This window comes from Heteronotia binoei, chromosome 21 (genome assembly GCF_032191835.1).
Source record: "Heteronotia binoei isolate CCM8104 ecotype False Entrance Well chromosome 21, APGP_CSIRO_Hbin_v1, whole genome shotgun sequence".
In the NCBI taxonomy this organism is placed as follows: Eukaryota; Metazoa; Chordata; class Lepidosauria; order Squamata; family Gekkonidae; genus Heteronotia; species Heteronotia binoei.
In genome coordinates, this window is record NC_083243.1 from 173,855,968 (window position 1) to 173,870,702 (window position 14,735).

Below are 14,735 nucleotides of genomic sequence, written 5' to 3' on the forward strand. Positions count from 1 at the left end.
CCCACCCACCTCACAGGGTGTCTGTTGTGGGGGAGGAAGGTAAAGAAGATTGTAGGCCGCTCTGAGCCTCTGTCCTTGAAAGGGCAGCTGCTGTGAGAGCCCTCTCCAGCCCCACCCACCTCACAGGGTGTCTGTTGTGGGGGAGGAAGGTAAAGGAGATTGTGAGCCGCTCTGAGACTCTTCGGAGTGGAGGGCGGGATATAAATCCAATATCATCATCATCATCATCTTCTTCTTCTTCTTCTTCTTCTTCTTCTTCTTCTTCTTCTTCTTCTTCTTCTTCTTCTAAATAAATAAATAAACTCAAAGATTGTGTATCTCGGTCTTCGATTTTGCCTAAAAGCCTGCAAGACTTGTCCAGGACTTCAGGCCCTAATCTCTGCTGTCTGATTTAGATGGAGATGACAGGGATGGGAAAGCAAAGCATGCTCTCTACTAGTGAGCTACAGCCCCTGAGTGATCGTGATATGTTTTACATAACAGTGATCAGAGCTTACATTAATAGTGGGAGAGAGGCTGAAAGCTGTATGCGTGAAAATGTCCTGTGTCTCATATGTAGTGAAGTTGCTATATGCAATTGATTTCAGTTGGTCATAACCTTCTTGAACATTCTGTGCGCCGGTTGGCTTAAAACACCAAACTGATGACGGTGCAAAGCAATATGTTAATGCAAAAGAAAGGGCATTGTGATATTCCTTGCTTTGTTCAGGATCCTGAATGGTTCTTTTGCTTTGTGACACCGTTGTAAGTGAGCCTTACTTATGCTTATTTGGGGGGGGGGGGCAATCAGACTGATCCTAGACTGTCCAATCAGCATGTTATCCCCAGGTCATATGTCATATCATGCACGCTGAGCCAGCTGGGGTTTTTCAGAATTGTATAGGAATGATTAATTCCATGAAGTCATGTTGCCTAGAGTGAACTCATTCGCTTCATGGCCAGTAAACCAAAATGACACTTAAGTTATGTAAAACAAGGAAGTGGTGTTGTGAAGATAAAGATGATAAAGGTCATACATTTAAAATATGAAAATAATTACCAGAGCAGAAGCGGATTAACTGCATTCCCTGTTTCTTCTGGCAGACCCCCCGGTACGGATAGTGGGGCGTGATGAGTTGCAAACTCATCACCGCTGCTTGGCTTCAGAGGATCTGGTACTCTCGGTGACATTGTCTTGCCCTAAAGGGGAGGTGAAGTGGTACAAGGATGGGGAGAAACTGCAGGACACAGACCGTGTGCGATTGGAGCAGGATGGGGCACACCATTCGCTGGTGATCCTGGGAGCAGAACGCTGTGATGCAGGGGAGTATCTGTGTGACAGTGGTGACGACAGCCTCATTTTCTACGTCAAAGTAGAGGGTAAGGCCTGGGCCTGGTGGGAGAAGGAGGAGGAAAGATCAGCTATTTCCTTTTAAAATAATACCAGTTTTTAGTATTTAAAAATACAGTTCCTAACACAGAAAGAGCATAATGTTTCAGTTTACGGATTGCTTCAGTACTATTCTAGTAATCTAAATTCTGCATGGGGGGGAAAAGAATTTGATATGAATATGTCCTCCCACATACATTTGTAAAAGGTCAACTAACTCACAATCATTGCATACTGTGTTATATAAAACCAGTCTCCAACAGAAGAATTTTACCTTTATTTCCTATTTCTGGCAACTATAATTCCGGCTGCTATTATCATGTTGATGACCTGTTGTACATGTCTCAGTTGAACAGAATCTTGGAGGAATCCTAATAACATTTCTAAAGGAGAGCACCAAATTTTCATAGCCAATAAATTCCTTTCTTATCTAGGTTCCTTTTTGCCAGTGGGATTTAATTTATCATCAACCCTATTGCCAATAAGGACCCACTTGGACTTCCCAGAATTCTACATCCAGCATCTATCTGGAATGCCAGTATTGTAACACCGGATAATATTTATCTTTAACAGGAGAATATAATTTGGGTCTTTGAAACAATTAACCTTTCATCATCTGGAGTGATAGGCTGAACTATATCTTGTTTCTACTAGTGTTTCTATTTATAGCAAGGGCTTTGCATGTTTATATTCAAAATTCTGCACCAAGAAAACCCAAATTTAGCTACTGGCACTAATTATGAAAATAAAAGAACTGCTAATTTCTTTTTTCTAAAAAAAAAATCTGCTTTTTTTGGACATGGGACCATTCTCAACAACATACTCAACAACTGGCATAGCCCATGTGGAACTTGTGGCATAGTAGTTGTGGCAGAAAAGCACAAGGTTTTTGTGGAGTGGAGGGAAGCCCCTGACAGGTTGTATGTAATGGTGGGACCTGAAAAAGCTGCCCACTTACAAAAGAGGCACAGGACAACTTGATCAGAGCCAGGGAAAGCTGGTTCAAATCTCCCTCTTTGCTGTGAAGTTCACTGGATGACTTGGGCCTCTCAGAGGTAGTCGTGAAGACAAAGTTGGGGGCAGGGAATAGAAAACCTATGTTGCTGCCCTGAGCAACTTCGAAGGAGGGCAGGATAAAAATAAAATAAATACATTTGCCTTCCAATCTGCTTCAGGTTCAGCCAGTTTGGTGTAGTGGTTAAGTGCACGGACTCTTATCTGGGAGAACCAGGTTTGATTCCCCACTCCTCCACTAGCACCTGCTAGCATGGCCTTGGGTCAGCCATAGCTCTGGCAGAGGTTGTCCTTGAAAGGGCAGCTGCTGTGAGAACCTTCTCAGCCCCACCCACCTCACTGGGTGTCTGTTGGGGAGGAAGAGAGCCAGTTTGGTGTAGTGGTTAAGAGTGTGGACTCTTATCTGGGAGAACTGGGTTTGATTCCCTACTCCTCCACTTGCACCTGCTGAAATGGCCTTGGGTCAGCCATAGCCCTGGCAGAGGTTGTCCTTGAAAGGGCAGCTGCTGTGAGAGCCCTCTCCAGCCCCACCCACCTCACAGGGTGTCTGTTGTGGGGGAGGAAGGTAAAGGAGATTGTGAGCCGCTCTGAGACTCTTCGGAGTGGAGGGCGGGATATAAATCCAATATCTTCTTCTTCTTCTTCTCTTAAAGCCCAGGGCGTTCTGTGATCAAGAGCCTGGATTGAAAACCACCATTGACCTGGCAACTCTAAAACTTTTTAAAGGACAGTGGCCCAGTAGTAGAGTCCCCCAGCAGCTTTGCATGCAGATGGACTCACGTTCAGTCATTGGCATCTGCAGTGAGAAAAATTTCTGGTGCAGGTGTTGGAAAATACTTCCCTCAATTTGAGACCTTGGCGAGGCACTGCTGATAGGACCAGTGATCTGAGCTAGACAAATCAGTGATCTGGCTTGTTATAAGGAGGTGTCGAGTGATGGATCCCACAAGCCAGTGAATGACAGGCAGTGAGAGCACCTGAGTATACTAATCCATCTCTAAGCAATCTGATGCTTGCTGCTCCAGAGTAAATTGCCCTTGGCTTTGTAGAGCAGCTCACGTTTCCTCTGAAGCAAGATCTGTGCTACTGTTGTGCTTTATGGGACATGCCCATTTAAAGAGTTTCTCCCCCTACCCATGGAGCCTCATGAAGCATGATGGGTCTGGCTTTTTGCTTGTTAGGGCAAAAGAACAACATTATCCTGCGGCCGCCTGTTTTTGTAGGCGTTCCTTGGCATTGCCTAGTCCATCTGCATGCCTGGGCCATTTTGTGTTCAGCATTCAGGGTTTTGTGAGTATCTGACAGTGGTTGTGGGTGCCCTGCTTTAGCCCTGTCCCTGCCTTGCATTATGACGTCTCTCTCTTTTTCTCCGTGTGTCTTAAGAGCCCCCCATCTCCATTGTGGGAAATACAGGGGTGCCAGAATACCACTCCTTGACAGCTGGAGATGCTCTGGTGTTGGCTTGCCAAGTGTCTTTGCCTAGCGCTGCTGTACACTGGATGCGGAATGGAGAGGAGCTTGTACCCAGCAGACGTCTTCATATCGAAGCTCATGGAACATACCGGCAACTCACCATTGTTGGAACCAAACCAGAAGACTCAGGTTCCTACGTCTGTGATGCAGGCACTGACCGGATGGTGTCCACAGTGGAAGTTGCAGGTGAGACCTACTCAGAGAGCAAACTGGCAGGCTAAGTTTAACATGAAGAGTAGACCAGACAGTGAGACTTGTCAGAAATACTGCTTAGCTCACTCCATCTTTAGCTGAAAAGTTGTGGTCGCATAAACGGCTAAGAATGGAAGACAAGACCTTTCCCGATTCAAGCATCTGCTTAGACGTGAACTCACGAAGTGGCCTCTGGCAAGCCATTCTCATCCTCAGCTCCCTGCCTGGCCTATGGAAATAGGTAAAGCCCATTTAGTAAAAGTTACTGAGATGAAGGGTGTAAAATTCCCATGACGCATAAAATGCTAAATACATTTTATCATAACATGCATAACAGTAAATCAAAGTTGTAGGTAAAAGTAAAGGATCCTTCTGCAGAAAATGTTGGCTCCAATGTTCGTTGGCCGCATTTAGGCGTTTATTACGGGAAGCTGGAGCTTTGTCCCTGTCTCTAGGCCCGGAGGGCCGGGTCACACAAGGAGTGAAGCGATCAAGCTGCTTCTCTGGCTCCCATTCAGCCAGTGTGAGAATTAAGTTTAGCACTGGCTGCGTCGGAGACGCCACTATTCTGCCGCTTTCTGCCAACAAGCGCTGCCCTCACTGAAAGGAAGAGGAAGACCTTCGTGACTGAAAATAGTGCGCAGGAAGGAGCTGGCAGGGCCTGGCCCAGCAGGACAGGTGCCTCGAAGAGAGGCAGAGACAGATCCTAGGAGTCTCTGCCAACAAGGTGGGGTGCCAGCAGGCTTTAGCAGTGCTCTTTCCAGCATCAGGGACTGGTCATTGTGCCTTTTTGGGGAGAAGAGGAAGAAACCAAAGGCTGAATGTAAGATGCTGGGACAGCTGCACATACTTCTAACATGGCTAGGAATCCCTTCTTGGGACAAACATTTGGATTCATCCCCCCCCCCCCCACCTCACTCACACCCCCCTGCAACTGGAATGGTTAAGCACCGCCCTCGATCACTCGTTTCCTCGTCTGATGTATGCTAACCTGTAATGTGTAGTGACTCCTTTACAGCATAACCCCCTACACGGCTTTCAATAAACAAACACAAAAATAAGCGTTTTTCAGGGTGATGCAGATTTTCACCAAGTGCGGCAGAATTTTGCAATCTGTGTTTATTGAGCAAATTGAAGGGATCTGATTATATTTGCGTCATGTTTTGCACAGCTTGTTTTGTTCCTGCAAGCTAGAAGGAGGACAAATAGCAATTCTGCACAATTAGGAAGACCTCCCCACTGACCACTGAGTCGTACCCAACCCTGCTCCAGATTATAATTTACCTGCCATAATAGGGATGCCAGTTTTCAGCTGGGGCCTGGGGATCTCCCTGGAATTACAGCTCATCTCCAGACTACAGAAATCAAGTACCCTGGAGAAAATGGATGCTTTAAAAGATGGACTCTATGGCTAGGGTTGCCAAGTCCAATTCAAGAAATATCTGGGGACTTTGGGGGTGGAGCCAGGAGACTTTGGGGGTGGAGCCAGGAGACATTAGGGGTGGAGCCAAGATCAAGGCTGTGACAAGCATAATTGAACTCCAAAGGGAGTTCTGGCCCTCACATTTAAAGGGACGGTACACCTTTTCAATTCCTTCCTTCCATAGGAAATAATGAAGAATAGGGGCACCTTCTTTTGGGGCTCATAGAATTGGACTCCTTGGTTCAATCTTTTTGAAACTTGGGGGGTATTTGGGGGAGAGGCACTAGATGCTATACTGAAAATTTGGTGCCTCTACCCCCCAAAACAGCCCCCCCTAGAGCCCCAGATACCCGCAGATCAATTCTCCATGATTTTCTATGGGAATAAATCTCCATAGGGAATAACAGAGTTCCCAGCAGACATTTCCCTCCCCTCCCTCCGCTTTCTGATGACCCTGAAGCAGGGGGAGGGCCTCCAAACCGGGGGATTCCCTGCCCCCACCTGGGGATTGACAACCCTATCTATGGCATTGTACGCCACTGAGGTCCCTGTCCTCTTCAGGCTCCATCCCCAAATCTCCAGGAGTTTCCCAACCTGGATCCAGCCATCCTAACCTCCCCCCCGCCCCCATCCCCTGCTGGTGGCCAAGGAGGACCCGGAAACCCTAATCGTCCACATACTTTCAAGCCTATCTTTCTCGCCATCAAGAGAAATAAATAAATCCTGCAAACAATTTATTTATTGTAAACTAAAGCTGAGATTCTTTGTCTATTGAATGCTGCATCACCATAACATTCCGTGCTTATGTGAAGAGATGAGCCCAGATATTTCAGTGCTTGAGACTGAAAATCCATGCGGCACCTCTTCCGCCCCTCCCTCTGATTATAAAAGTAGAACGATAATGATAATAATTTGCTCTTGAAGGGCTTGGCTGCGTGACTGGGATCTCTTCTTACTGCACCAAACGTCTGTGTATAAAATGTTAATAATTAATTGCACAAAATTACATGTGGAGGTGCTAAATTTGTACCAGGCAAATTTAGTCTGTCCCTAAATGACACCGCCAAATAATTGTTTGAGGAGGATATCTCTTTGTCATGGCTATAATTTAAATAATGCCTTTTTAAAAATAGCTTTTACAAGAAAATTTGCTTCCCTTTAATGGTACTCCAGAATCTGCTGCCTCCTGCACCCAGCCTTATGCAAGGACTGGACCTGGTTGAAGAGATTATCCAAAACACCCTGCCAATGTGACAGGGCTCTCTTTTCTTTCAGCACCCCCTGTGCGCATTGTGAATAAAAATGATGCCCAGGTGCCTTTAGAAGTACAGGAAGGAGAGAACGTGACGCTGGTGGCCCGGCTCTCACAAGAGAAGTCTCAGGTCCATTGGCTGAAGAACATGCGCCCAATTTATCCTGGACCACAAGTAATAATTAGTAATAACGGATTGGTGCGCAGCCTCACCATCAGGCAAGCTGAGCCAGGCGACAGTGGCATCTTCAGCTGTGATACTGGAGATGATGAAGTGCATTTCACAGTGTGCGTGCGAGGTAAGATGAGTTCATCAGCCCCCATGCTCAGCGTCCCAAGCCAGGCATGTCATTCCAGGCCAATTCCACATACTGGCTGGCAAAACAGGATAGCAGAATCCCTCAAATAAAACACCAGCACATCAGAGACAATGGTTCTGACCCAACCTGCTCTGATAAGAACATAAGTAGAGCCTGCTGGGTCAGACCCGTGGTCCATCTAGTCCAGCAACCTCTCTCACACAGTGGCCAACCAATTACCCTGCCAGGCCAGAAAACAGACCATAGAGGCCAAGGCCTTCCCATGATGTTGCCTCCTAGAACTGGAATTCAGAGATTTATTGATTTAGAATATGGTGGTTCCATTTAGTCATCACGGGTAGTAGCCATTGATGGACCTCTCTTCCATGAATGCCTCGCCCCCTTTAGCCATATGCTCATGGCCATCAGTACCTCCACTGCCAATGAATTCCACAATTTAATTACTCATTGAATGAAGAAGTATTTCCTTTTGTCTGTCCTGTACTTATTACCCATCAACTGTACTGGGTGCCATCTAGTTCTAGTATTATGGGACAGGGGGAAAAGAAGAAGAAGATGAAGAAGAAGATATTGGATTTATATCCTGCCCTCCACTCCGAAGAGTCTCAGAGCGGCTCACAATCTCCTTTCCCTTCCTCCCCCACAACAGACACCCTGTGAGGTGGGTGGGGCTGGAGAGGGCTCTCACAGCAGCTGCCCTTTCAAGGACAACCTCTGCCAGAGCTATGGCTGACCCAAGGCCATGCTAGCAGGTGCAAGTGGAGGAGTGGGGAATCAAACCCAGTTCTCCCAGATAAGAGTCCACGCACTTAACCACTACACCAAACTGGCTCTCCTCAGTCGCCCTCAGTCTGCTTTCTCTGCCCTTTGTATAACTTTATAAACCTCTATCTTGGCCTCCTTTAGTTGTCTGTTTTTAAAACTGAAAAGTCCCAGGTTCTTCAGCTTTTCCTTATATGAAAGGTGCGCCAACTGGCTTTAATAATCTTGGTTGCCCTCTTCTGTGCTCTTTCCAGCTCTGCAATGTCCTTTTCCAGCTCTGCAATATGATGTCAAGAACTGCTCAAATATCCCAAATATGGCTGCACAAATGATCTATAAAAGGGCATTACAGTATCTGACATTTTATTTTCAATCCCTTTCCTAACAATCCCAGCTTGGAACTTGCCATTTTCAGCACTGCTGCACATTGAGTCAGCATTTTAATTGAGCTATCCGCTATAACCACATGCTCTTTTTCAATCTTGGTCTCAGTCAGTATGAAACTCATCAGTCTATATTTAAAGTTGTTATTTTTTTCCAGTTTATATCGCTTTACACTTACACCGAACTTAATTGACCATGTTGTGGCCCACTCACCCAGTTTTAATAGATCTTTACAATTCACCTTGTTTTTCACCATTGTGAATACTTTGGTATCTTCTATAAACTTGACCACTATACTGTGCACCCCATTCAAATCATTTATGATTGAATTAAATAGCATTGATTCTTGTGAGAATCTGCTGCTCACATCCCTCCACCGCAAGAACTGTCCAATTATGCTTCCCACTCTCTATTGCCTGTTTAATCAATTTTTAATCCATAATCCCCACCTTTCATTCCATCGCAGTGCTGTAGGACCTGCTAGACCTGGACAATAGGCCATGTTTGTGAGGCAGAATTTGCCATTTTAGTTTCTCCTGTCATTCTGTAATTTTAGCTCCTATACATTTTAATTGGGTTTTTTAACTTTTGATTGTCTTTTATGATGTAACCCACCCTGAGCCTGTTCTATGGAAAGGGCAGGCTAAAAATTGAATAAAATAAATTAAAAAATTTAAACGACCAGGCTCTTATCCCATGACTCTAAGCTTGCTCAGGAGTCTTTGGTGAGGTGCCTTGTTAAAAGCCTTTTGAAAGTCCAAGTATATTATATCTTCAGGATCACCCTTCTCTAACCTGTTGCATTTCTTTGAGGGGGTGAACAAACATGTGGACAAAGGAGACCCGATAGATGTTGTTTACCTTGACTTCCAGAAAGCTTTTGATAAAGTTCCTCATCAAAGGCTCCTTAGAAAGCTTGAGAATCATGGAGTAAAAGGACAGGTCCTCTTGTGGATCAAAAACTGGCTGAGTAATAGGAAGCAGAGAGTGAGTATAAATGGGCAGTCTTCGCAGTGGAGGACGGTAAGCAGTGGGGTGCCGCAGGGCTCGGTACTGGGTCCCATGCTTTTTAACTTGTTCATAAATGATTTAGAGTTCGGAGTGAGCAGTGAAGTGGCCAAGTTTGCGGATGACACTAAATTGTTCAGGGTGGTGAGAACCAGAGAGGATTGTGAGGAACTCCAAAGGGATCTGTTGAGGCTGGGTGAGTGGGCGTCAACGTGGCAGATGCGGTTCAATGTGGCCAAGTGCAAAGTAATGCACATTGGGGCTAAGAATCCCAGCTACAAATACAAGTTGATGGGGTGTGAACTGGCAGAGACTGATCAAGAGAGAGATCTTGGGGTCATGATAGATTACTCACTGAAAGTGTCAAGACAGTGTGCGTTTGCAATAAAAAAGGCCAATGCCATGCTGGGAATTATTAGGAAGGGAATTGAAAACAAATCAGCCAGTATCATAATGCCCCTGTATAAATCGATGGTGCGGTCTCATTTGGAGTACTGTGTGCAGTTCTGGTCGCCGCACCTCAAAAAGGATATTATAGCTTTAGAGAAGGTGCAGAGAAGGGCAACTAGAATGATTAAAGGGCTGGAGCACTTTCCCTATGAAGAAAGGTTGAAACGCTTGGGACTCTTTAGCTTGGAGAAACGTCGACTGCGGGGTGACATGATAGAGGTTTACAAGATAATGCATGGAATGGAGAAAGTAGAGAAAGAAGTACTTTTCTCCCTTTCTCACAATACAAGAACTCGTGGGCATTCGATGAAATTGCTGAGCAGACAGGTTAAGACGGATAAAAGGAAGTACTTCTTCACTCAAAGGGTGATTAACATGTGGAATTCACTGCCACAGGAGGTGGTGGCGGCCACAAATATAGCCACCTTCAAGAGGGGTTTAGATAAAAATATGGAGCACAGGTCCATCAGTGGCTATTAGCCACAGTGTATGGAGCACAGGTCCATCAGTGGCTATTAGCCACAGTGTATGTGTGTATATAACATTTTTTGCCACTGTGTGACACAGAGTGTTGGACTTGATGGGCCGTTGGCCTGATCCAACATGGCTTCTCTTATGTTCTTATGTTCTTATGTTCTCCACATGCACATTAACCAGGTCAAAGAACTAGAAAAATACTGGTGAAAGCTGTACCAGCTTTTTACAATATTTTTTTTGTTTTCTGTAGGGGAGCATTCAGAAATGTGATTCATGCACACCAATCCATGGTGGTGACCTGATCACCTTATCCTGTTGCATGAATCAACAGGTAGTGCAGCAGAAGAAGGTTTTGGCATCAACCTTGTCCTCATCGCCCACCTTTTAAGGGACTGCACTGAGGGTGACACTCTTCTGATTGTGGATCAGGTGGCTGTGAAACCTATGAAAAGGACTGCAAGGAAAAGATGAGGAGTCTAGAAAAACAGGTGGAGCATATTGGTGCCATGAGGGGAGCAGCATATATTTAGTCAGAGTATAGCCCAATGTCTGTGAGCTATCTGGTCCCCAAATTGTACTTGGAGTTTCTCCATATTGGAGCAGAGAGGAATCTCATAGACCAAAGTATCAGGGCTGATACAGATTTGGATGTCTCATGTTGCTACATGGGAAATTTGTAGTAATGTCTAAGTGACAATTGAAGGGAGCGGACAGGAGAAGTAAACGGAAACGATTTCAGCACGAATGATGTAGGGCACGGATAAGAGATCCTCTTCCTTCTTTCTTAGCATCTCATTACCCTCTTCTCTTTTGTTCCTTTCTGCCAGAGGCCCAGGTACTGTTTGTGCCGAAACTAGAACATCCAGAGAAGGTACTGGTGCTGGAGGGGAGCAGTGCAGTGCTCTCGGCAATTGTCTCCAAGGAGCTGGCTGTGGTAACCTGGGAGGGCCCTCGAGGTGCCTTGGTGGCAGGAGAACACTGCCAGCTACGCAGAGAAGGGCGTGTGCACAGTCTCCTGCTTAGCAATGTGAGCAAGGCTGATGCTGGCGAGTACCTGTGCCATTCCCATCATGACCAGATGCGTTTTGAGCTTAGTGTCAAAGGTGAGAGGTCTGTGTTGGGGAACATGAGATGCAGTCCATTATAAGATTGGATATACTTTAGCAGTCTGTAGTGAGTGTGGAGGCTTGTCTTGAAATGAGTATTAGGCTCTGTATGTAATGAGATGGCTTTACCTTTAAAGGATGGGTTGAAGAGAAAATCCTGCAGGTGTGACTTCTGCCTTATGTGACAGTGAAGCCTTTTCCTGCAGCATGATAGTTTTGGTGTGAAACTCACTGGACTGTCTTAGGGGAAATTTTGTCTGAGATGGTGTCCTTGAAATACCAAGTTCATAGCCTGTGGTTGCTCCTGGGACCTATTTTGGTCTTGGATTTCCATGCGTCAGTAGTAGCCTGGAGTGCTCCAGCAGAATTTCTAATTGGAGTTTCTATTGGCTGAGATTTTGCCACTGATATTGTACCCTTGTGTCCTGTAGATTAAACTACTGTAATGTACTTTACATGCGGTAATAACCAGGAACTTCAACAGTTGTGAAATACTGCAGCCAAATTTTGGCTAGGTGTTAGCTGGTGAAGCCATGTTATACAGTTATTGAAAGAGCTGCCTAGGCTACCTATAATTTTCCAGGCCAAGTTCAAGGTGCCAACTTTAGCTTATAAAGGCCTAACTTCATGGGCTTTGGATATTTCAAGGAACATTTACTTCCATGCAAACCTCCCTGATATTAAGAGTCAGGTAGAGAGGCCTTGTTTTAAATCCCAACCTATGGGAATACTATAATGATCCCCACACATAGCAGGGCTTTTTCAGTTGTGGCCCCAGAAATCAGTTTATTTCTGTTGGCCATTAATTGTTATGTTTCATTTCCTGGTCAGTTATTTTACTGCCGCTATTTGTGTTGCTGTCATTGATATAAATGCATCTTATCTTTTTACTGCTGTTTTGCTGCTATTTTATTGTGTGTGCCATTTTGGAACCTTATGAAAAGCAGCTTGAGAACTTTTTAAATAAATAAAAATAAAGCTAGAAGCAGTGATGAGTAGAGAGGAGTCAGTAGGAGAGAAATGTATGTGCACTTAGGGTGCGGTTTTGTCAGTTTCCACTGCAGAAGAGCAATCCTTTGGGCAGATTTAGAAGTAGCCTGAATAGGAGCCGTCAAGGGTTATTAGCTACAACAGCTAAGTGGGTCCTCCATGTATAAAGGCAATAGAATCCTAAGGAATTGCCATCACCTTCATGCCTTGGGAATAATGTCCAGAGACGTCTGCCTGTGAAGTGGCCTCCAGTGCTAGATGGATCTTTCGTCTGATCCAGCTAGCATTTCAAGTTTTTATGACAACAACAGCAAGTTCTAGCTGAGTACAGTGATGTCTTTCACGGGGTGATCTCCCTTTGGATTTCTTCCTTTTTTGGTCTCTAGATCTGGATTTGAGCTGTAAAGTTGCTGAAACCGATTTTTAAACCTCCCATTTGTTTTTTCACCCGCTTTGAAATCAGTCTACGCCAGCTGCAAGAAAGTTAAAATCTCTTTTCACAGTGTCTTGTTTTATGATGCAGCAACCGACATTTTGACTTGGTGTGTAGCTTGGGACAATTCAGTCACGCAGCAGTCAAGATATACAGTAGATATACATTAGTTCCTTGAGCTTGAATTGTACAGCTGCATGCATACTGTGCATTTGTAGGCTTATTCGATTTTGTTATTTGTTTAGCAGGTTGGGGAATTGACATTAATGTGTTTGTAAGGACAGGCCCTGACCCGGATAGCCCAGACTAGCCTAATCTCATCAGATCTTGGAAGCTAAGCAGGTTTGCCTTGGCTAGTATTTGGGATGGGAATTTGTTGTTGCTATTCAGTCTCTTACTTTGAAAACCCCATAAGGAGTCACGATAAGTCAGCTGTGACGTGATGGCAAAAACAAACAGGATGGGACACTGAAGAGGAATAGAAAGGAGTGCGAGTTATTTCCTCCTGATTATAGGGAATCTTTTTTTTTCAGATCTTTCTGATTTCCAGAAGTCATATGGTAGAAAAGTAGGTGGTGGAGCTCATCCAGGGATTGTTATGCAGCTGCAGTGCTATTCAATGGACAAGGAGGTGGAACTCTCAGAAGGAGGAGGCAGAACTCTCAGAAAGGCTCAGGAGGTATGCTCCTGTGAGCTGCCACTGAATCTGAGGCCTGCTGGTTTCTGAGGATTTAGCAAATCCTACCAAGGTAGCCTCAAATCTTTCTTTATTGTTGTGAAGGCTATAAACTGAGAAAGAAAGGAAATTGCGGATCTTGGGATTCTTAAGAAGCTTCGACTTACAGTGTGATCAGGGCTTCATGCATGTTTCCAGACGACCACCTCCTCCCCCTTTTCCTGTTGGTTAGCGTTTGTTCTGCCTGTTCTCTGCAGCTGCTCTGTTCTTTGCCCTCTTCAGAACTGCCGGTGAAGTTTGTCCGGGGTCTCTCAGATGTACCAGCGCTGCAGGGGGACACAGTGCTGTTTTGGTGTGAATTGTGCAAAACCAAGGGTGATGTATTGTGGCTGAAGGATGGCCAAGAGCTGGAACCAAATGAGCGCCGGGAGATTCGATCAGAGGGCCGAGAGCGTTCTTTGACCCTGAGCCATGTGAGGCCCGAGGATGCTGGCGAGTACTCCTGTGAGACCAAGGATGACCGCACCCTGGCTGTCCTCACAGTACAGAGTGAGTCCTAATGTCTTTAGAGTTACAGTCCTCTGATTCCAGTAACCCATTTCCAGGTTCCTCTATGCATCACTGATGTGGCAGATCCACCATAGGGCAGGTAACATCTGTGCTCTGTCATAAAGCTGAAGAGTACCGTCATGGGGAGGTGAGCATTGTGGGGCCCTGCCTAGATAAAATCTATAACTGTTCTGTGAGAAGCTACTGGTCAAAGGCTGGCAGGAAATTGTGCAAATAGGTGCATGAGGTAAGCATGAGGAGTCCAATACAGACCCAGCACTTCTTCCACAGTCCCCAGGTTCGTGGAGATCATTTCTGAGCTGCACAACTTAACAGTGTTGGAGGGGGATGATGCTACCTTCAAAGTCGTGATGTCTCCTGACAATGTGGCCCCGAAGTGGCAGTTGAATGGCCAAGAGGTGGTATCCAGTGAACGGTTTACCACAACGAGAAATGGGTTGTGCCATACCCTCACAATACGACAGTGTCGGCTCAGCGACAGTGGCACTGTAACTGTCAGTGCAGAAGGCCTGGTGAGCACAGCTAGGCTGAGTGTACAAGGTAAGTAAGAGCCAAGGTAACACCAGACGTATAGCTTTGGGAAAGGTCAAGGGAATCTCTGCTAGCTGGGGAGGGCATCCTGTTCCGGCCGTCCATCAATAGAACCACATGGGCATCAGCGAGCCTTCACCATCCACAATGCCGGACACATAGACCAAGTACAAGATGGGACTCCCAAATTTACAGTGAGTCAAAAGCAGGGTGGTGCCTGTTCTGTTTCCTCTCAACTTCAATTCTGTATTCTGCACCAAGAAAATTAAAATTGTGTCATCTGACTAAATTATACTTAATTTAAA

The 14,735-nt window shown here is 45.5% G+C and overlaps 1 protein-coding gene across 1 annotated transcript in view; it reads left to right on the top strand.

Moving 5' to 3' along the window:
* OBSL1 (obscurin like cytoskeletal adaptor 1) overlaps positions 1–14,735 on the top strand; it is an 88,536-nt gene that overhangs the window by 60,236 nt on the left and 13,565 nt on the right. Inside the window, exons 14-19 of the mRNA XM_060261610.1 lie at positions 1,084–1,359; positions 3,767–4,042; positions 6,747–7,022; positions 10,952–11,227; positions 13,612–13,878; positions 14,170–14,439. Of these exons, the coding sequence (XP_060117593.1) occupies positions 1,084–1,359; positions 3,767–4,042; positions 6,747–7,022; positions 10,952–11,227; positions 13,612–13,878; positions 14,170–14,439 (1,641 nt within the window). The remainder of the gene's footprint in view (positions 1–1,083; positions 1,360–3,766; positions 4,043–6,746; positions 7,023–10,951; positions 11,228–13,611; positions 13,879–14,169; positions 14,440–14,735) is intronic.